Source organism: Condylostylus longicornis, unplaced genomic scaffold (assembly GCF_029603195.1).
Source record: "Condylostylus longicornis isolate FDR11 unplaced genomic scaffold, ASM2960319v2 ptg000011l, whole genome shotgun sequence".
Taxonomy (NCBI): domain Eukaryota; kingdom Metazoa; phylum Arthropoda; class Insecta; order Diptera; family Dolichopodidae; genus Condylostylus; species Condylostylus longicornis.
In genome coordinates this window covers 1,526,295-1,549,697 of record NW_026577980.1, presented here as the reverse complement: position 1 = coordinate 1,549,697, position 23,403 = coordinate 1,526,295, and the positions used below count along the sequence as shown (strand labels likewise).

At 26.2% G+C, this 23,403-nt stretch overlaps 1 protein-coding gene across 1 annotated transcript; it reads left to right on the top strand.

Moving 5' to 3' along the window:
• Window positions 1–980: 980 nt before the first annotated feature.
• Window positions 981–22,270, top strand: LOC129619318 (uncharacterized). The gene is made up of 4 exons (XM_055534558.1): window positions 981–993; window positions 13,264–13,347; window positions 16,939–17,081; window positions 22,184–22,270. The coding sequence occupies exons 1-4, from the start codon at window positions 981–983 to the stop codon at window positions 22,268–22,270; spliced, it is 327 nt and encodes a 108-aa protein (XP_055390533.1).
• Window positions 22,271–23,403: the final 1,133 nt, after the last annotated feature.

Below are 23,403 nucleotides of genomic sequence, written 5' to 3'. Positions count from 1 at the left end.
GTATACGTAAATGTGTGTACCATTGGATATTATTTCGTATATTAATAGTGTTACATTGTTGCCGGCGATAATAATGTTATGTATACGTTCACTCATATTTATATTCTTAGTGCACGCTCTTAAAAAAAATAATTAAATACAAAAGAAGTTATTCTTTTTGTTTTTCAATGAAAATATAAAGAATTAATAATTCTAAAGAATGAAATTTTTTATTTTTTGTGTTTTTTCATGAAGTTATTTAATATTCGCTCCAGGTTTAAATTGTATTTTTGAAGACGTTCCGAAATAATAAATTTAAGAATTTCATTGATGAACAAAAAAAAAAGAAAGTATGTATAAGAAAGAAAGGGGACCATACATGTATGTATACAAGAGAATATTTACAATAGAAGAAATGAAATTTGATTCATACGTTCTCTAATCATCGGAGTTCAAATATAAAAACACGCTTATAACAATATACAAGCAATATAAATACATACATACTTTTTTATGGAAGATATCAATTTATGAATTACAATGAAAATCCCTGACTTTAGCATAGATAAATAAAAAAATCTAAGGATTTTTTTTTTAATAAATTCAAGTCACAGTTTTCTATTTATCGTTACAGTGTAATTTATTGGTTCTTTGATATTCTTAAAATTCCATAAAAAGCGATTTGTCACATTATTGCATGTGTGCTTATAAAATATTTCTTATTCTTTTATTATAGATTCACGAATTGCTAAAATAAAAAAAATTATTATTAATTTCCATTATTATTATGAATTCTTATATAAATATAATTAAATTTTGGAATTCCAGAAATGGACATAATGATATTTATAATATTATAGGAAGAAGAATATTAAAATTTTGAAAATGAAATGAATTGTGGGTTTTATTACAATAGAAAATCAAATTGATTGACTTTCCTAGAATGTACTAAACAGATAAATAACACAGGAGTTCGTCATAGTGATATATAGCCACCAGTAATGAGATGCAAAGGTAAGTGGTTGTTTTTAAATTTCAAGCTGAAAATAATAAAAAAAAATTATATTAATTAATTTTATGTATAGTATTTCAGGCTAAGGTAATAGGTAAGAGAATTGCACCTCGCAGAAATTATTCGAAGAGACGACAAGACCAGAGAATTTTGCGTTTTTAAATATAACATAGCTTATAATAGCTCTATGGGTCTTTTCCGGAAATAATATAAAATTAATAGAATTGAGGGAAATGAAACCGGAATCGAACTACTTATAAAGGGATTTTAAGCCGTATTTATGTCATGTTTCCCATCACTGATTTTGATATATAAGTTTATTGAAAGTTACGACCCTTGTGTATAACAGGATTTGTTTAAAAATAAAATGCTCGTTGGAAAAGATTTCTTATTTTGAATATTCAGTTCTAATTTAGTACTATTGTGTATTCAGTTTAATTTAGTACGATCAGAGATTCAAACAAAATGGCAGTTTTCTTATACTTAGTCCTAATTTAGATATCTTACTTCAAATTAATGTAGCCAATGTAGTTCCGAATTTTTAAAATCAAAACACTTAGACGTATACAATGAACCGGATGAAAAATATTTACTTACACTTATACGTCAATATAACAATGTATGCTGCTTCTATTGTGAATGATCCTAAAATAATAAAATCAAACCTTCTACGTGCTAAATGTATATAAATATTCTTAAATATTTTCTTCCAAAAAGAATTATTGAATCGCACCTCTTAAAATCAATGTGGCGCCTATTATTATGCCATTAAATAAAAGGAATTCCTTTTAATGTTCTTTTAACCTTTAATAATAATTGTCCTTATTTAATCGTTTTTTTCCCATAATGTTATTCTTTCCTTATCCTTTCATAAATTCCTAAAAAAAAAAATCAACACTTCATTGTAACAATTTAAAATACTGTTATAGGACACCACATAAGAATGTTTGTGTATAAGTTACAGTACTGGCCGCACATGTAGACATGTTCAAACAAAACTCTTCAATATTAGACCTTTTCTGGGTTTTGGTGGCGTTCTTATAAACCAAAAAGCAGAAAAAGAAAAAAAAAAATTGTTTTTTTCCAACTTAATCACGTATTAATAATTTTCCATTTTTCTCATCCTCTCAAGAAATGAGTTGACCCAGTAAAAAAAACATTTGGTTTCTGTTCTGTTAAAGCATTCATTTTATATTAAAAAATTTAAACTCAACCATTCAGTAAAGTGATCGTTTATTCTACTAAATGAATAACAATATATGAGTTTATGTTTTCGGTCACCAATTATGTGCACATTGTAACCGACCCATGATTCATAATAATTTTGTAAACTAATTGATAAGTGAAGAGCAACAAATTTTGTTCATAATGACAAAACGGACATTTTATTGCTCAAAGTGTCTTCGTCTTCAAAGTATTCAATTACATGCGATTATTATGAATTTTTGTTTTAATTTTGCAGTTCCCTTTTTTCACATATGTGTTTATGAAATATTTGTAATTTTTACTAATAAAATGTGGTGGCTGTAATGGAGATGCCTGTCACACATTGCTTTTTTTATATTATTTAATCAAAATTATGTTAGAGAATTTTGTAAATTCCAAAGAATTCTAAATAACATCCAAGGCACATGAATTTGAAGTTGAACTAAACAATAGTGCTGCGGTTAAGGCATCGTTCTTTAAATTGAAGGATCTCAAGTTCAAACCCTGGTCTGCTCGTTATAAAATTTATACCTTATATAGCTTAATATATAATCTTATAAAATAAAATGTTAATATAAAAGACCCATATACCAAAAATAATCAATAAATATCAATAACTTTCAATATTTAATATAAAAGAAAAGCCTATGGAAGAATAGTCACCCGCCTAATCAACTCAATGACTTACGAAACTGGAGCTTAAAAATTAAATAGTACCGCAGAGTCGAAAATTAAAGAGGAAAGTGTCCGCCAATACAAAAGCTGAACCTTAAAAAGTATACTCCCGAAATTTAGTGACTAAATTTATACAGAATTAAATCTGTGGTTTCTAAGGAAAAAAAAAGAATTATAACGTCACCAAAATAAATGACCATTTTAGAATAATTTGAAATTCCATTCAAGTGTTTATGTTAAAAAAAAAAAAAACAGAAATACCAACAACATTATGGATTTTTAATTCATAAAACTCAAAAATATTTTTGTGTCCTGATCTTTTTTTTTTTCTGTTTCTTTAACATTTTATTAACGTCTCAGGTTACTTTAATATTTAATCGTTTCTTTTTTTTTTGCATAAATTTCGGATTTCCATGTAAACTCTTGTAAAATGTTCTTAAGTTGGTTCAGAAAAATTTTTTTTACATAAATTCTGTATACAAAAATTTTTTATATTGGGGTATTATGAATGCGTTTTGTAAATTTATAATACTAACAATGAATTAAATCGCGTTTCCGACAAGAGACACATTTGATACGCACGACGTACTTTATTTATGTATTTGGTTGCAAAACAATTCAAAACTATTGTTTAGTTGGTTTGTATCATGCGAAAAATGCGAGTTGCTTTAGTGAGACTAGGGTAAAAGTATTCTACTACGAAATGGAATTAATAATATTTATTAGGATGCCGATCTACATCAGCGAATTTCAGATTGAGATACTTGTAGTGCCTTTGATCACAGAAATGCCGACTGCAAGTCGGCAAGTGTGAATAGCATTTTGTAATAATACTATTTTATTGAATTTTTTTACAAGAATTGTAAAAAATTCAAGGAATGTGTTACGGAGGTGAGGGTCGAATGTCTGTTACTGACCTAGTATCATGGTTAGTACTTTCTTTTAAAGTTAACGGTAAAGCCGTAAAGAACATCCTAAAGTTTTCCTAACAACTCTTAAAATTTTCTTATTTTCATTTTCCTTTTTTTTAAATGACATAAACATGAAGTGTTTCTTTTTCTCTTTGTAGATTTTTTTTTAAGGTGACTTATCATACATTTTGTACACATACAAGCTATATTACAAACTTAATATTTTAGACAAAAAAAATGAATGTTATTGTTTTTTAATGTTTGTTGTTTCCTTATCCATTCTTTATGTAATTTCTGGAATTATGAATGCAAAAAAGTGAAAAAAAAAAAAATTTAGTTCCCATGGTGTTTTCTAAAGTGAGAATTTCGAAAAAAAAATTTTGTTTCTTATTTTTAAAAGGTTTTTCTTTTATTCTTAGTTCTTACTCTGGTCTCTCGTGACCATTGTGTGTGTGTTCTGAATATTCAATTGACACACTACAATGAAAACACAAAAAAAAAAAGTGAAACATCATTGAAAAAGAAATAAAAGAAAATTTATTGCATTCATTACCGGCGTTTTTAACTACGATTTGTTGCAGAGAGAAGCAAAAAAAACAAAAGGAAAGGTAATTCAAGGAAGTATTCAATTAGATGCACTTGATTGACTTTTTTTTTTGCAACTTGCATTTGCAATTTTACCTTTAAGTCTTTAAATAATGCAAAATTTTATTGTTGTCAAACAAAAAAAAAAACAATTAATTTTTTTTAATGAATAAATTGAAAATTTTCCTTAAAGATTTCTTGAAGTTATTTAAGCAAAATCAGGGGGAAATAAAATAAAAATGAAAACTGAATATGGGATTTAAACAGACATTTAGGAATCAATTGACCTTTACGAAAAATTATCAACATGCAACTATCATGAAAAATTATCAACTTTTTTTTTTGTGTCCGGAAGACTTCATGATAATTGCAGCGTTAACTGATTTCACTAAGCAGATGCAAGTAAACTTAATATTTGTCACAAGATTTATTTAATATGGACACTTCAATACGATATTGATAATTTAATGACTGTACTGCAAAATCTGTATTGTTTGCATACTCGTACTATTTAAATTTAGATTTATTAGATAAATTACTTAGGCCAAGCATCAATTATCATACAAACTAGCATTGCACGAAAGAATCAAAATCAATCATTTAGAAACCGAAAATGCTATTATTAGTTTGCCCAGCAAAATCGTAATCATTTAATAAGGAAGAAAAAGGAAATTATGGAGAGTTACACTATTCTATGGATACTACTATTATATAATCCACAGTTAATGATTAACTAATTAACATGTACCCTTACCAATACTAAGATCAAAATAACTAGAATTAGAATTGAAGGCACCCAAAATATTGGTCATCGGATCCTATAAATCACATCACCGATTATCCTATGTGAGCACAACATTTGCAAGTCTAACGATAATAGTCTATCTTCATACGGTTGCAACCTAGGAGGGTCAGACCAACTTCAACCATGCAATGCGAAACAGAGAAATCTCTTCTGAACAGATTCCATCTCAGAAAAATCGGTAATGAATAGAACAATAAGGCGTTTAAGCCTAGCACACATACTTCGCCTATAGAAATGGGTCCATAAACAACGAATAGCATTTTAACTTTTATAAGAAAAATTAAGTATTTATTAATTTTAGAGAAATTTAAAAAATCTCTTAAAATATTTAAAAATCATTCTTGAATTCAAAGTTTCAGCATTGTTAAAGCGGCCTAAATTAAATTTAAAAAATTATTTTAAATAGCAATTAATAAGAATTTAGTGCATTCTCTTCATTAATCTTAATTTTTGCTAAAAATTTCTAATTTTGTTATACTTAAATTGCCAGATTCTTTAAAATTATTAATATCCTTTTTAACGTTACTAAAATTTATTGGAGGCTGTTTTATTTTTTTTTTGTTTTTTCGTCGGCTTATAACAAAAAGTATCCTATTTTTCGGTTTCACTAACAAAAAAAAACAGAATTTTCAATTTGTTACTTGCGGTACTCATCCAAAATTCTGAGAATAACTAAAATTAATTTTAAAACAATCAAACGAGAATAAAAACGCTCCTTATAATAGAAAATATTATGTTGTTTGATCCTTTAAAATAAATATACGTTAGTTTGATCCTTATATACTGAAATTTAATTTTGAAATCGGTTTTTGTTCGGCTTGTGAGGTCTTCGTGAACTGCTATTGTTTTTACCGTGTATTACTTTAAATTTTTTGCTAATAATTTTTCTGTAAAATTACTTAAAAAATTAGTTTTTCACTAGAATTACTTTTGAAATAAATTACAATTCAAAGGACTAAACCGGATGGGATTAAGTGCGAATAAGAAATTAAAATAAAAAAAAATTAGTTGATAACAAAAGTTATTTTTCAAATTTCAATTTCAATCTTAATAATCGAGATGGCAGTCGATTTCTTTAATAATTAAAAATGTGTAACATGAATAACATTACACTTGTGTCCAACAAACTCTCAAGTAATATTGTTATTAATTAAGAGCATCTTAATTATTTTGAGCATTATAAGCTGCTAAACAGCACATTGAACAGTTGCTAAAAAAATTTGCCAAAAATTTACTCAACAATAATTTGCCTTTTTCCAAAAACTTAAACGTTTCCCGACTTATTAGCACATATTAAACACACTGCTTAATTTTAGTGCAATTCTGAGCCAATGATATTTTCTCAGAAATTTACTCATTTTTAAGCTGAAAAAAAACTTACAAAAAATAATTTCCTTTTTTCAAAAATTTTCACACTCTCCGACTTATTAGCACATATTAGACACACTGGACAATTTTGGTACAATTCTGCGTCAATGATATTGAACTCACTGGTTAATTGTGGTGCAATTCGAAGCCAATGATATTGAACACTCTGGTTAATTGTGTTGCAATTCTGAACCAATAATATTTTGGAAGTTTGACCAATATTAAGCTGAAAAAAAAAATACAATTATTAACACGTATTAAACTCATTAGGTAATTTTGGTATAATTCTAAGTCAATGATAATTTCGCAGAAATTTTTGAAATTAAAATTTTTCCTGTTTAAAATTCAACATCGTCTTTGTGTCCCAAATGTTTCTTTTACAAATACTTCATAAAATCTATAATTAAACGAAAAGTTCACATACCTTACATTATTCCTATCAATAAAATTTAGTTTTCCATATTTTAAAAGACCAAGCAACACACGCGATAAATATCTAATTAGAATTCTTTAATATTTTATTGAACAAATTATATCTATCTTTAACATAACCTAAAAATAAGGCACATTCTACCTAGAGATAACAAAAAAAAAATTGTTTTTTGATATTTTAATAAATTTATACTCAAATATGAAAAAACCAAAGCATATAAAAGCAGGCAAGGCATAAGTAACATCAAAAATCCTGTGGGAATTTTCCTTTTTTGCTTTTTTTTTTCAGTTTTATTGTTTCGAAGGAATTTTTCTTCTGAAAAAATTCCAATTTTATTTATTTATTGTTGTTCTGCTTCTGCTCTTGTTATTGTGCTGTTCTTGCTGTTGCTGTGGCTAAGTGTTTTTTGTTAGAAGGAATTTTTTTTTCATATAGAACCACAGACGCCGACAGGAAGATCATTCATAACTTTTTTATTTTCCATTGTCCTTTTGTTCTTCTTATATACTTTTTCTTCTTTTTCTTTTTTTAGTGTTATATTTTGAATTCATGCGAAGAGGAATCAATATTTTGTTGTGTAATTATGGAAGTATATAGCTAACAAGTAACCTGGATTCATTACCAAGAACTATTTATTAATGGAATTTATTCACTTTTGCTCACTAATTGTAGACATAGAAGATATGAAGTTTATATAGCTTACTGTAGGATATCATCATGTCATTTCCGTATATTTTAATAAATTGTGGAGGACTTCGTGGAGAGAACCAAAGTTTAACATTGGCGAACTTTAAGAAAGTCAGAAAATTTGGCATTGAGCAATTTCCTATCTCAAATTACTTGTGTAACTTTGAAGATCTGCTGGTCTTCTGTTTTACTAAGTTTTCTGAGCTTAAAACTATAGTTTGGCAAACAAAAAAGCAGGACCAACTATTTCAAGTCGATAACAAATAAGAGTTGTTGTTAATTTTATCACTATGCGATTTTAAAATTTTAACAATTAGCAATAGCACATACACACAGTATTTTTTTGTACATAATAATTTTACACAATGAATTTTACTTTTTTTTATCTATTTTGTAGACGTCATGGTGTGAGACCTAAATATCTAACTAATATTATCTACCTAAGTTTATAATGAATGATGAATTTTGCTTCGGGTAGGATTTTCTTCTTGTTTATAATTTCACTTCTTGTTTATAATTTCAAATTTCAAAAGGATTCTTGGAAATGATCGGCTCATTTGGCTTAAGCCAAAAGAGTAAATTAATGTTTAAAGAGTAAAAAAAAAAGTTTAAATAAATGAAATTCATAGGATACGAATTTTTATTGGAAAGCATATAATAGAGTCAGTAGTCTGATTTAACACTATGAAAATACCACATCAAATTTTTTACATGAATTACAACGCATAATTAAGAAGATTTTGAATATTCAACCGATTCCTTAACTGAGAACTATAAAATTTTAATTAAATTTTAAAAGTAACTATTCCAGAGGTTTTGTAAAAATAATGTAATCTTACAAAACTTGACTAGTAGGACTCAATTTTATTATTGAAAAGTTTACCCCTTATATCACTACCCCTTTGGCAGGATCCAAAATCTGAAAATTTGTGTATCGGTTGTTTATGCTTATATTCTTTTTAGAATACATTCCAAAACCAATTTTAGAATTTCTGAAAATCATGCATTTTTGAATTATTACACTTTTATTTCTGGGGGTATTTTAAGACATTTACTATTCTATATTTTCTGTTATTTGTAGACAAAATTCCTTTTAAATATCAAAAAAGTATTGAATGATAACAAAAATTGTCACCTTAATTGTTAAAAAAAATCAAGTAAGAGTAAGAAAAAACCAAATTTTTTCTAAATGCTTTGCTTACATTCAAATTTTTCATTATAAGGTGTTAGAATTATTCCAATTTATTATTAGTAAATAAAGTATTTACCTTGAAAATCTTTAAATTAATGTTGCTCCCGCGGTATGTTACCAACAAATATTTAATTTTTTAATTTTTAAAAGAAATTATTATAGGTTGTTTACAGTCCTTTATTCCTTAATATGTAAAGTAAATACACTCCTATATAAATTTATTTTACTGCAACATTCAGTGGAATTCCTTAATAAGTTCTTGTTGATTTATTTTAATATATAATTGATATATTAAATATTTTTTTAAGAAAATTTCTTTGACTTTGACATTTTTTAACAAAACATGTAACTGAATTTCGATAATGCCGTTTCAAGTTTAAATAGCACCGTATGGTACGAATATGAAGCACCGTATTTGTTGAATAAAGATCAAATTTCATTATGTATACCTAAAAATTCAAAATATGTAATAAAAATGTAAAAATTTCATGCCTACATTCAATAAAATTTTTTTACTGACAATAATCAAATAATTATAACAACTTTAAATTAGTAAAATTTAAATAAAAGTATTGCATACACAATCATACTTATACATATATGTACATTCACAGTTTTCATAAAAAAACTTTAAATATAATTACATTAATAAAATTAATATGTAATTTATTTTATTGGCGCCTGAGCGCATTACATTGATCAACGTTACTCGGTGAGCATTATTCTGAACTGATTACAGATATGTATAAAATTTTTGTTATTAACTAATAATATAATGCCAGATTGTAGTTATAGAAAATGATTAAAGAAAGTTAGATTGTAGATTATAGATTATTGAAGAGAGATAAGGGCAAATTAATTTCTATTCTCCGACCACGGCAGCCAGCCATGATTATTTGTATTCCGCTCATATCGTACTTGTACTACCCCGTTCGCAAGTAAATGTCTGGAAAAATGAACGTGAGTTCTCAATAACTGAGAAAGACTCGCCAAAACCATCTCAAATATTTTGCAATTTTATTATTTCTCTCAATATTCCTATTATTTGTGTATGCCAATGCCATAATTAGCAAATAACAATAACATAGTCCATAATTAGCAAATAACAACAACAATTTTTAAATTTCAAATGTTTTCAATTTCAAAATATTTAAGGTGTTGTTTTACTTCCCTTCGTAATACAATGCTACTGCAAAACATTGTAAAATGTCATGTTAAAAATTTTTATTAAATTTTTTGAAATATAATATTAAAAATAATAAAAATAACTAACTTAATAATTGATTTCATAAACTTTAGGGTCTTCGAATTACAAAATTTAATATTTTTATGTAACAAATAAATTTTGCTCGTTGTATTTTTTTTTGCTGAACGTAAGTATGCTTAAAAATGAATAATATTTCATGTTTCACATCAAAATAGCATTTAATTTAAAGTTTCATTATAAAATTTTCCAAGTTTTTGAACTAATAATGTTTTTAACATGATGTAAAAGGTGTGTACACATGGCTACAACAACAAAAAAGCACACACTAATAACAAAATAATTTTTACTAGAAGTTAATATTGCATAGTTTTGCTTATTTACCCTGAGGTGATCTATTATTATTCGTTATTCAAAATAAATTATACGAGTATACCTATTGGGTGTAAGTATGTATGTACATAGTAAATATTAAAAATATTCAATGTTTTTGATTCGCAAAAATAATAAAAAATATAATCTTGCCTTACAAATAAATAATCACCTCTATACGCACGTAAAAAGAAACACTAAAATAACTTTTGTAAAATATTTCTGTAATATGCCAGTCAGCACCATTGATATGATTAATATATTTGCTATTTTGACACAAGATGTACGATAAATGAGAAATGTGTTTAAATAGAAGAATAGCTAATTAATTTGTGGTTTGATAGTAATTATCCCGATGTTTAATAAATCACAATAACTTTATGTACACACATACAGTAATCAAAGTTAATAATTTTGAAATTTTTATTATTTATTAATTGCATGGCAGTCCGTCATCTAGCTAATTCAATTTAATTGTTAAATTTCATAAAAATAATGATTTAAAATAATACTCATATTTTATTGTAGAATGAAATTTCGTTAACTAACTTCGTTATTTTCGAAACTACACAAATCGACAGAGGTTTAAAATTCGCTCTACCCTGTTGATATGGTTTCGAATATCGCCCGCATTTATTTCCAGACCGAAATGCATGCAATAAAAATCTCAATATCAAATTGGAAAAGGAGTACAAAAATCGTACCGTATATTATATCCACGGGACAATAGGGCGGTAATCCCAAGTTGGTGTGGATCTGCCATACTGCACTTGTGGAATTGGCATCAGCACATTTGGGTACCTGGCCACAATCGACAATGTGGTTGCCTTTATGCTAAAATGATAGATTTGAAACTTCTTCAGGTGGCCGCTGCCTTTTGTGGTTTGCATTCTTCTTTCCTGAGGATTAGGACTTCCTACATATTTGGGACAGAATGCAACCTTCACTTACGGGATACAAAGGGGTGTCATCATGCAAAGGTGTTTTTTCCATCACGCTTAGGAAGTGTCTATTGAATTTTTTTTTTAAAGCACTACTTTATACAATATCATCTGCATGAACCCGAATAATCAGACTCCCGCCTTGTGCAGATTTTTTGGATCATTCTTTACGATTGCTCGGTACTGGCTATCACCGTTTTGGATCCGGTTTTCTAAGCATTCGGGAAATGCTGTTTGAGTTAATCATTTTGGCCAATGTGGAGATGTGTTCTTCTTCCATTCGCTTCTCTTGAAAAATTAACAAATCTGCAAATTTAAAATGCATTAGTATAAATATATTAAAAGTCTTTAAAAATTGTGCCAATTTAAGTACAACTTTAGTTAACACATGCATGTGTATGCGTATACTAAAAAACATGCTCGATATTTGAATTTATGAAAACTATCATAAATTTTTAATTTCAATACCAAATTGAAATTCTCATAATTATCCCTGCAATTTATTTTTTTTCTTTTTTTCTTTAAGCAATAAAATTTCTGCTGAAAGGTCACTTTCAATTTCATTACTTTCAATCAACAACTTCTTTCAACCACCGAATTTAAGTACTCATAACTTAATTTTTTATTATAACTGTTTCACAATAAGTAAAAATTCACAAGAAAAATTTTTATTTACAAACAAAAGTAATTTTTAAATAATATATTTTTTTTACAACAATTTACAAATATTTCGTGCGGTATGAAATATCTTTTTAAATGAAAATAATAAAAAATTTTGTTAAAAATTTTTTAAAATTAAAAATATAAAAAATAGCAATATTTTAAGTTGACTGAGAAACAAACAAAAATAAATTAATAGTTTTTAAATAATTTTTAATAAATATTATGTTAAACGGCTTATGCACATATCGAAATACCGCCAATATTACCGTACACTAATGGAATTCGTGTTATACCGGTGTTTTTGCGTTAAAACTTGGTGATTTTTTTCTCTCTCTCTTCTTGTATGCTTGTAGGTCAATTGGAAAATTATTTTATATTATTTTTTTTCATTTTTGTAGATCATATGATTTGCTGAAGAAATAATTTTTCTTCTTTTTTTAAAATCTGCAGTAAATTTTTAACGTTAATATGTCAATAATTTCGTTGAAATGTTTTGCATTGTGTAGCATTACTGAATGTTATTTGCTGTAAACACAACTTATATGTTTGGACGTATGTATGTGTTGCTAGAAAAATAGTATGTTAACTATGTATATGGAATGGAGCTATCAAAATTTTTGGAGATTTTTTTATGATATTTTTTTTTAAGATTATGTGTGGTTAAGGTCAATTAAATTTTACCAATTTATATGTTTAGTTGCTTTTAAACATTGAACTGATAAACAACAATCCGGTTTAATATAAAACTGTGTTTAACTAAATTTAAAAATTTTAAAAATTTATTTTAATATAAGAGTAAAAAAATTTCAATATTGTGAAAAAAATAATTATTTATTACTTAATTTTATTATTTTAAAATAATTTCAATTAATTTGATTGAATTTAATTGATTTTTGTTAATATTGTGATTTATTGTTGTTAATTACTTGAAAATAATATTAATAATTCAAAGTTATTTTATAAAAAAGTTAATTTTTAACAAATAAGTTTTCATATTTACAAAAAATGAAAAATTCTCTAATAGTTGTTTTAATTTCCTTGCTGATGCTGTGTAATTTTGGTAAGTTAAATGATTTAATCACGCAACTTGTATTAATAAAATTTGAAAATATTATTTATAGTTTTAGCACACTCATAGAATGTTACTAAATAGCCCATAGAATAAATTTAATTGAAATTTAGATTATCCTGTCAGAATCTTTAATTAAAATTCATTTGATTTCTTTTTAGGAACATGCATCGATACAATTTTTCCAGAAGAATTTACATCCTTTCTTAGTTTAATATTGTCAACTATACCAATGTTTAAGAAAGGTAAGTCTAAATGTGATTTGATTTACGTACAATGTACATATATGTACATATACTTCACTGATTTGATAAGATCCAATTTTAGTTCCAAAATCCTATGTTTAAGATAATTCCGTAACAAAAGGGCGGTTCTGAGACCCGGTTCATACCTATGGATGTAAAGAAATTAATAATTTTCTTGCATCCACGTAGGAAACCTACATAGATATAAAATTTGAGCCGGCTGATAGAAATCGGGATAAAAATTGCTTAATTACATTTCTCCAACAGTAAGAGATTTTCCGTTTCCCAAAACTCGATATGTGAAATTGTTTTAGCAATTTTTTTTCGAAATTTAGTAAAAGGGAAATGCAAATTTTTAAATAACTTAAAGAAGTACAGGCATGTATGACTTTGTATATAAACATACCTTAAAATCACACAAAACCCTTTACGAATTCCAGAAGTCCTTCACAGAAGTTCCCGAAAATATTTTTTAGATATTTCCTCATTTGATGATGCAACAGCTAGTCTCTTTTCCAAGAGGAGAGACGGTGTTTTGAGAATCGAGAAATTCTCTAACTTCAGTCTCGAATCTTACTTTTTCTCTTTTGTTTTCTCTTACTCCTCTTGTGTACATAGGGCTTGCACTTGACATCTCCAACTCATTTAATTTTTTGCTAATTGCTTGACTTGCTTAGATGCTAGACGTGATTTTCCCAGTTCTGACTTCCAGGTTTTTCTTTAACTTTATATATTCCACTCCAAGCTCATTTTAATGATATTATTGGCGGGTTTTCTTAGAGTATGTTCGATCTATTTCCACTTTCTTCAAGTTATTTGTTTACAGTTTCTCGTTTCTTGTTATCCAAAGGTCTTCGTTGCTTATATATGTTGGCCGAAATATTAGGCATATTATTTTGAGACATCCATTGATAAATACTTCCAACATCTAGCTGATCGATTTTGATATTAGCCAAGTTTCGTTGTCGTGCAACAGAACCCACTTTACACAGAACCGGAATATTCTTAAATTTGCCGCTATGGATATCTGGCTGCTTCTCCATGTCGGTTGCAATCAGCCAAAAGCTGTTCCTGCTTCATTATGTTGATTACACTTTCTCCTGTCCGTTGTTTTGTTTTAGTTCCTATAAAGATTAAGATATTCAAATTCACAAATTAACCTTAATTTTTAAAAAAAAGAAACCCAAATTTTTGCTAAAAATTTAGAAGTTAAATTTTGATTTGAACATAGTCAAGTGAGTGATTTTAAAATATTAAATATTTCAATTCTTTGACATAAATTTCAAAATATTAAAGTTTTCCTTGAACTTTTCACAAATAAATTTATTAACAAATCTGATAATGATGATCACGTACCCATTTCAAATCACAAAATCGGAGTAAAAGAAGATGTCAAAAATTTAAAATTCTCTAATTTGTGAGAAATGATAGCCAAAAATTAATAGTTTCTAATGTTTTAATATCTTTTCTTTTTTAACATAAAACTAAAAATATAATATGCAGGTCACTAAATCTAATCGTTTTCAAATTTTTAATTTCTTATGATTAATCATCTGTCATGCATCGCACATAATCAACTTTTGTCTCAGTTATACCTGTGTATATGAGATTTTGTTTTTAATTTCAAAATTTCTTCAAGCATATTTTGCATACTTATTGAAAATACACATTAGTTGAGAAAAAACACTTCGCTAGCATAGTGAGTAATCAAATGATTTAATAAAATATTTTTTTTTTAAACTGAATTGATTTTATCAAGTGACGCTATGTGAGGACAATTATTGCTTCATCATTAATAATTTGAAATTTTTTAATGAAGTTTGACTTGAAATCGAAAAAAACCTTTATTACCAATTTAATAATTTTATTTAAAAAAGCAACCCAATTAGATTTAACTTTAATTTTTTATTATCATGTGATACTCATTATATTTAGAGGCGCCCAATTATGTTTACAAAAATTTAGAGAAACTTTTAAATTGAACCAACAATTGAAAATTTTTTATATTGAAAGTATTACTATACTACCATCATGCAAAAAATTTGTCATGAAAAATAAATTTTTGGAATAACATATTATGTTGTATAATTGAGAATAATCTCAGGTTTGAAGAGGTTGCTTGTTTGTAAAGTTTTATTATAAGTAAGAATTTCACTATTAAACATTGTTCATGAAATTTGTTTGATTTCATTCATCAAAAGATTGATAAAAGTTTGATTTTGTTTCCAATTCATATCAAACAAATAAATAATAGAACGCCATTGTCTGAAGTTCAAAACCTATGTTAGATTATTTTCTTTCATGAAAACATTGAAAAAAATTAAATTTGATACGATGATTAACCACTCAATGGAGTTCATCATAATTTACAATAATTATGATTTTTGCATAATAATAAAATGAATTCAGTTCATTGAATATACCCGAATGAATGTAAATTAATTGTAAATTTACCTAAATGATAGTCATAAAAAAAAACATTTTATCATTTTAGTAAATTTTACAAATTTATTTAAATTTTAATAAAAAAAATCATTAATCATCAATCATTATCACAGTTTCGTCGCATATATTAACAATTTTCATAAACTTTATCTAATTAAGTATTATTGTTATTCGGCTACCGAAAATTTTTATTGAGTTTCCTTAGCGCAAAAAATTTTACTATAAAATAATATGACAACATTGAATATGCATTAAACAGTGTTACCTACATTTTTTTTTACCGTATGTATGTCAAAGTTTTAAATTTAACCTTGAACTTTAATTTAAACTAAAAAAAATTAACGTGGTTTTAAGTTCATTTACTTAATGTTATATATAGAGAAAAATTAATCAAAACAGGTAATCCAAAATCAATTTCGAGATTTCAATTTAAAAAAAAAAGTCTCCACAATTTTGGAGAAAATAATTATAAAAGAGAATAGAGTGACTATGACTCTTTTAAGCTCTTTTTTATTTAATTTTTATCACACATTGTTTAAGTAGCCAGAAGTTTTATTACATTTTATAGATAATTTTTAATAAGATGGAAAATTTTAGTTAAATCTGTTGATTACTGCGAAACAATTAACTTAAATATTTTGTTTGTCTGACTTGTTTTCGGTATGATGGGGTGGGTGTAATATAAAAAAAAACATAAATTTATAAATTATTTATGAAATTTTATTAAGATAAAAATGGTTATTTAAAATGCATAAATTCATTTAGAAAAAAATAAATATTTTCCAAAATTCAATTCAAATTTATTGAGCCAAATTGGTGTTTATTTATTTTATTGTATTTGCTTAATACTTTAATATTGGGTCATTGTCACACTTTTATTGAATTTTCTTAATTTGTAAAACAGTAAATTCAATTATAACAGCTACTTATAATAAAAGAACTGCGTTTATACAGGGTGTGTGATGACAGAAAAGGCCTGATGACATTAAACGAACGAAAAATAACAGAAAACATTTCAATTTTGACTGTCAAAATGTTTTTACGCTCCGAATTCAATCAGATTTAAAAATTTATTTTATTATTTAAGCATTTTTAATGCAAGCAATTAAAAATTATTTTAACTTTAAAATTTAATTTTAATTTTAGGTACAGATTCACGCTTTGGATTTGGTTTCCGAAATAATCAAAATTCTGATGTACAATTTCTTTTTGAACTTGGACCACAAACTTATACACAATCACTTGATTCAGACAATTCAATTGATAAAAGAGAAGTTAAAAGTAAAGATGTACCAACAATCATAGATAAATTACCATTTTGGCAACAACAATCAAGAACTAAAAAGAAATTATTAAAAGAAAATAAAAAAATTATTAAATTTTTGGGTCCAAAAAGTGAAAAACAAGAAAAGGTGAACGTAGAGAACAATCAACAACATGAAGACGAAGAGCAAATTAAAAAACAAAAACCAACAAAAAAAGTCTTAAAAAGAACAATTTTAGATGAAGATTCTTTTAAGCAACTGAAGTCACTTTATAAAGCCCTCAAATAAAAATAATTTTTTTAGGTTTTTTTTTATAAAAAAAAAAAAAAAAATTTGCATTTTTATTGATTTATGTATGTAATTGCGAAACGAATTCAAATTCGAAAAAAAACAAATTTCGAAAATTTTTTTTCTTCGTTCTTTCGCGCATTTTAACAAATTCGCATCCAATACATTATTATTGCCTCCTAAATTGGCAATTGGTAACAATACAATAACGACTAAAAAAAAAAATAAAATTAACAATAATATCACAAGTCATTATCAATCTCAATCATTTCAAATTTCTTCTTTGGTGGTCCTCCCCACAATTCTTCGTTCAGTTAAATGGTCTGTATTCTTTTCATCTCTTTACGCTATATACAAGATGAATTTCAGTAAGATGAAACTTTTGATTATTTTTTATTGTTCTTTAAATGTTATAATTTCTCTACTTTTAAAGCCATACTACGTCTACCTTTAATCTCTAGAAAGTTTTTAAGATTTTCCAAGAGAATTCCTTAAATCTCAGGGTCTCTTTTTTAAACTTGTTGATTACAACCATTACCAAAATATAAAAAAAGAATGGCAAGCTAGTAAAAAAAAAATAAGCGAATTAAATTTTATTTAAAGCCTTTCGATTGCTTGTACGTAAGTAATGTGTTTTGTATATGTTTTGTATGTTATTTTTATATATATGTAGGTTCAGCATACATAATATTGCCTTGGACTTCATTTTTTCACATGGTAATAAAGAAGAATGCGAAAATACCAAAACGAAATGTTTTTTTTATCATCATCATTTTATTTTGGCTGAAAACTAACCGGTAAGATTTAATTTTAAAACAAAAATTAGTGAAAAAAAAAAACAATGAAAACTTTTTAAATAAAAAAATGAAAGGGATGTAAAATTTAGCATTGGACTGAGATTTATTACCGTTCTCTTATATCTTTTGTCTCCCGTTCATTTATTTTATTAATTTGTTATATATACCTTCGGCAATTTCAATAGGTGTTGAACTAACAGACGGTATATGACTATATGTAGTGAATTACAGAAAAATTAAATTTTATATTTTATGGTTGTATATTTTTGTAGAACTAATTTTGATAGGTGACCATATACATAGTTTTAAAAAAACTTAAAATGGCTGTTGAATCATTCTTATAGAATACATGAAACGACTTTTGGTCTTACTTGAAAACGGGAACTTGGGGATGCCTTTGAGTACGTGCAATTTTTTGCTACATAATGCGGCAATAGAGCAAACCGTGAGGAGATGGGAAAATGCAACACGGACCTGTCGGATGTAAGTACCAGGGATTTAAACCAGTTTATAAAAGACTGTGGCTGGTTCAATTGATATTGGAGATCGAGCGGTATCACAAAGGGATAGCCGCGTCAACCTAAAATAAACTAACCTATACCATCATTATACAATATAAATAGAAATTAATAAGAATAAACTGTCCCGCTTTAAAACATTAAGAATTCGGCCAATTCAACGTAATAAATTTAATTTGATGTGTTGACCTTTTATTATATGTATGTATATGAATTCTAATCGGTATTGGAATGCAGACTAAAAAAACAGAATATAGTTAAAGTAAAGTGTGGGAAATTGAAGGGTATTCGTTTATTAACATGCTAATTGTATTCTAGACCGTACGTCAGTATTATGATGTACGATGTGTTTGCATATAAGTGTGCAATTTTTGAAAGATTTTCCCGTATTTTGCAATTTTAAAGAAAATTTGGAATTTTTTCTTTCGTAATTGTACTGAACAACTTCTGAATTTCAGTATGGATTAGAGCAAGATCAGCTGATACACTTAAGTCATATTTAATCGAATAATAAACACCCTTGTATGCTAAAAGATGACACCAATACTCTAGCCCTAAAAGAAAATACTAATGGATTACATTAGACTTATATGATAAAATTTATTTTGAAGAAAAGATAAAATATTTCTTTTATTAAAATGTTTTACAAGTCCTCTTGGACAAATTGAATAATTTCATAATATAAAATTCTCGTCGCGTTTCTCATCGGATATTCAAAGGAATTTTCTTAGAAAACGGCTTCAACTTGACATTTTGATTTAATGTTTGAGAGCATATAAGAAATGCTAATGTTGTTTTGTTGAAATAATATAAAATTCTAAGAATTTAAAAATTCTCTTCCTTTAAATAAAATTTTTTTATTTTTTTTCCTTATTTCAGTTTCCATACTAAAGGGCAAACCATATCCTTGAAATTAGGAAATTTTTTTTCAAATTAATATGAAAAAAATTTTTATTTCTTTTTCGTCTCAGTTTTAGAATTTATTCTTCTGCTCTTTTGTGTATTGTTTTTATATTTTTAAGGTTAATGTTTGCTTAGGTAGAGTACATCATCATCATCACCATTGCATCTTTATCAAAATTTCTCATCTTTCTTTCTCTGCATTTTCTTCCTTAGAGGTGTTTTCTTCTTTGAAAAATTCCTTTCATGAAAAAAATATGATTTTCAAAATTTTTTTCTTAATGACATTTTGGTGGTCTGTTTTTTGTACCTGTTGTTGTGTATAAAATTTTAAGATACTATGTACTTAAGTACTACAAAACTGTTAGGTTAGGAATAGTTTTGTAAAGAGATAAAAAATGATAATGACTTTGATGGTGATGGGCTTTTGTCGGCGCCTCAAAATATCATAATAAATAATGTAAAGAATTTTAAGAGCACAAACTAAAATACATATGGACACGTAAAAATTATATTTGAAATTTTATTCATTAAAATTTATCCATAAAATTGCTTAAAATCAAAAAAATATTCTTAAACTTTTGTGTTGAAATATTTTACAATTCGATAACAAAGTTAATAAGAGTCTAACAAAATAAAAAGTATTTGAATTTTAATTTCTGTGAAACCGAACTCAATAATTATAAAACTAAAAGTTTAAATTCGAACGATATAAGAAAGGAAGAACAAAGCTCTTCATTTAACGGTATATATCACAATCTGAAGGAGTCACTCTCCCAAATACAACAGTAATTATATTACCTTGTATAAAGAAATGGTTGAGAGGAGCAGTTACGGATAGTTATCCCCGTAGATGACTTAGTAAGCATGTTTTGCTGAAAATTATTTATTACTCTTATACATAACATATTTTGCATACTAAATAGCGTTAACAAGTTAAATATGTACCCTTAATTCTTCTGGAATTATTAGGAAAGCTAAATATACATAAATGTATACAAAATATCCGGTGTATTACAAAAACAAAAAAGGGTTCGTTTCTTACAACGTACTTTAGGAATGCATGATATAACTTCTACTTTAAATTTATACTACTTTAATATTTGTATATATTCCGCTTATTAGTCCAAATTTATTCGCAATTATTCCGCTTTAAGTCCAAATTTATTTCGAGTACATCAGTTATGCGTTCATAAATATGTAATTTCATTATCATATATATAATTAATATTTTAAATATTTTGACAATGCCGGCACATCTTAAAACTATAATAATATTAATTCAATTTTTTTATAACCGAATTTTTATCACATTCATTTTCTTTCACTCGTTTTTTGACTCCCTACAAAAAAATCGATTTCAATAATCGAATAAAAAATAAAATTTTATTATAAAATTGCTAATAATAAACAAGAAAAGAATAAAATTGAATCCCTTAAATGAAAAGGAATCATTAAAAAAAATATTTTTAACGTGAGGAGAGGAGACATTCAGATATCTTATGAGTCATTATTCTTGAGCTTGTTTTTATTATTTTTTTTTTAGGGAACATCATTTTTGTTTTTTAATCTTCCAGCCAGATTCTGATTGACCACATTCCATTCTTATGCTTATTCATTTCTTATTGTAACTTATTTCTTATGCAATTTTTAATTCATATTTTTATTTGTATGAAATTTTGTTTTAAATGACAGTAATGTTGTCGAGTTTAGTTGAGGCTGTTAAGTTAAGATTTTGGAAATATTCATATTATCTTAAATTGGATTTGAATTGAAAATTGTTGTGACGCCTTATTTCAAAAACCAATTCTTATACAAATACAAACAAAGCAGCAACCAACCACCATTTATTCTCTTCGTTGTTTTGAATGAATTTCATTACTTCTTTGCTTAAAAAATAAGAAAATCAAATAAAAAGTCTTTAATTTTCATCATTTCTTTTTTATCTCCGTGAATAATTTTTTATTTTCTTGAAGATTCTTTAACTTTAATATCCCAAATATTAATATATAAAACTGACTTAGGTGCACAATTTATAGCACAGTAAGATTATTTTTTTTGGATAATTATACTCGTGAGAAGGATAATTTCAAGAATATTAATACACAAAAAAAACAATAATGTTAATGCGCGTTATCGCCGAAAGAATTCCTTCTTAATGAAAGTATACGTTTGTATACTGGAAGAACTAGTTTTGTTGATTATTTTCGTTAAAATGACGGTGTTTTAGTATTTATTATATAAAAGTGAATTTAATTTAAATGCTCCACTCATCAAATGACATCTGTCTTTAGAAAATTTGGGTTTTATATACCTACTTATTTTTTACGCAGCTACACTTGTTTAACAACATTGTGTAGAGGAGGGCAGGACAATGCGTTAATAACTTGATAATAACTACGTGCATGGTTATAATAATTACCAAAAAGAAAATTGCTATGACGAAGATTAAATTTATATACAAAACAAAATAAGAAACAATATCTTTTGAGATTTGTGAAGAGGTATATTGTTGTGGTAATTGAATAAAGGTTGTAAGTGATCATTAAAAAGGTAAAAAACGGATTAAGTTAATTTTGATTGAAAAGTGTGACTTAATAATATATCATTTAAACAATTATAGAGTATTTATAATAGTGGTTTTAAAGATATGACCCACAGGAAAAAATCAACTCCGATCGATAGTGATCACCCCGGCTCGCAACAGTAAACATTTGATCTTTAGTTTTTTTGCTGAGATTAAATCGATACAAAAAAAAACAATGAGAATAACTAGTTTTAATTTTCTTGTTGAGCTCGTCACGCTAAATGCAATTAGAAAGCAGAAAATTTACCTTGGGAGAAATAATAATTTTTATTTGAATAATCCCAGCTTCCAGGGTAGCAATGCAGCATTGCTTATGGTTTATATATCAACGTTTTCTTATTATCCAACAGTGTCTATTAAAATATGTAAAAAATATCTCTCGGAATCTTTACATAGTTCTATATCAAAACTATTGTGATCCTTTTACGTTCCTGAAGAAATCGACATGACCCACCGAGTCTGAAAAGTTTCGCAAAACTCTTCATCTGAAGATTTAATATTAAACGATTAGCTTTCTATTGTAGAAATGTATGTATATATGAATATATGTATACATCACTTGTTTCTTAAATTTTGGAATAAATAATAACACATCTGTATAAAAAATCATAAATCTTTCTTAAAAACTAAATTTGAATTTTTTTAATAAAATTTGGATTGCGATTATTTGAGGTATAGGTATACATAAGTATTTTATTAATAGAAACAATATCATTAAATACAGTCCAAATTTCTCAGAAAAATTTCTTGCATGAAAAACGGGAAGTTTACAACTTTAAATTAAAAGAATTGCCTGTTCTTCAAAATATTTCCTTTGTACTACGATAAATATTAGAAATTTTTTAATTTTACGTACATATTTATTACAAATGTAATTTTTTGCTTTCAGAACCGGTTGCACAAATCTATGAAAACTCATTGACGTTTTACTAAATGTTCACATGAAAACCGTGTATGTACTCGGTCTAATCGTTTCTAGATTTTAATCTTAAAACTTTTTATATAAGCGCTTAAATATTTGCTTTATTATTTCTTTTAAATTCTTTACAATTTTTCATGTTATTTCAAAGAGTTAAATTCGACATAACATTTTAATTATTAACATCGCTTTATTTTTAGTAAATGTTTTTCATGGAATAAAATTAAATTAATTATTTACCATTATTCTTAAGTGATCTTTAAAGTTTTTCCTTATTAGGTACTTATACATTATTTAATTTAACTGTTTCAATAGGTGTAAAACAATTTTCTTATAA

What these genes read in the sequence shown, in the direction of transcription:
- LOC129619318 (XM_055534558.1), top strand. An exon ending in TATACCAATGTTTAAGAAAG is followed by an intron (nt 13,348 to 16,938) that starts GTAAGTCTAAAT and finishes TTTTAATTTTAG; the next exon opens with GTACAGATTCACGCTTTGGA. An exon ending in GAGAAGTTAAAAGTAAAGAT is followed by an intron (nt 17,082 to 22,183) that starts GTACCAACAATC and finishes AAACAATTATAG; the next exon opens with AGTATTTATAATAGTGGTTT.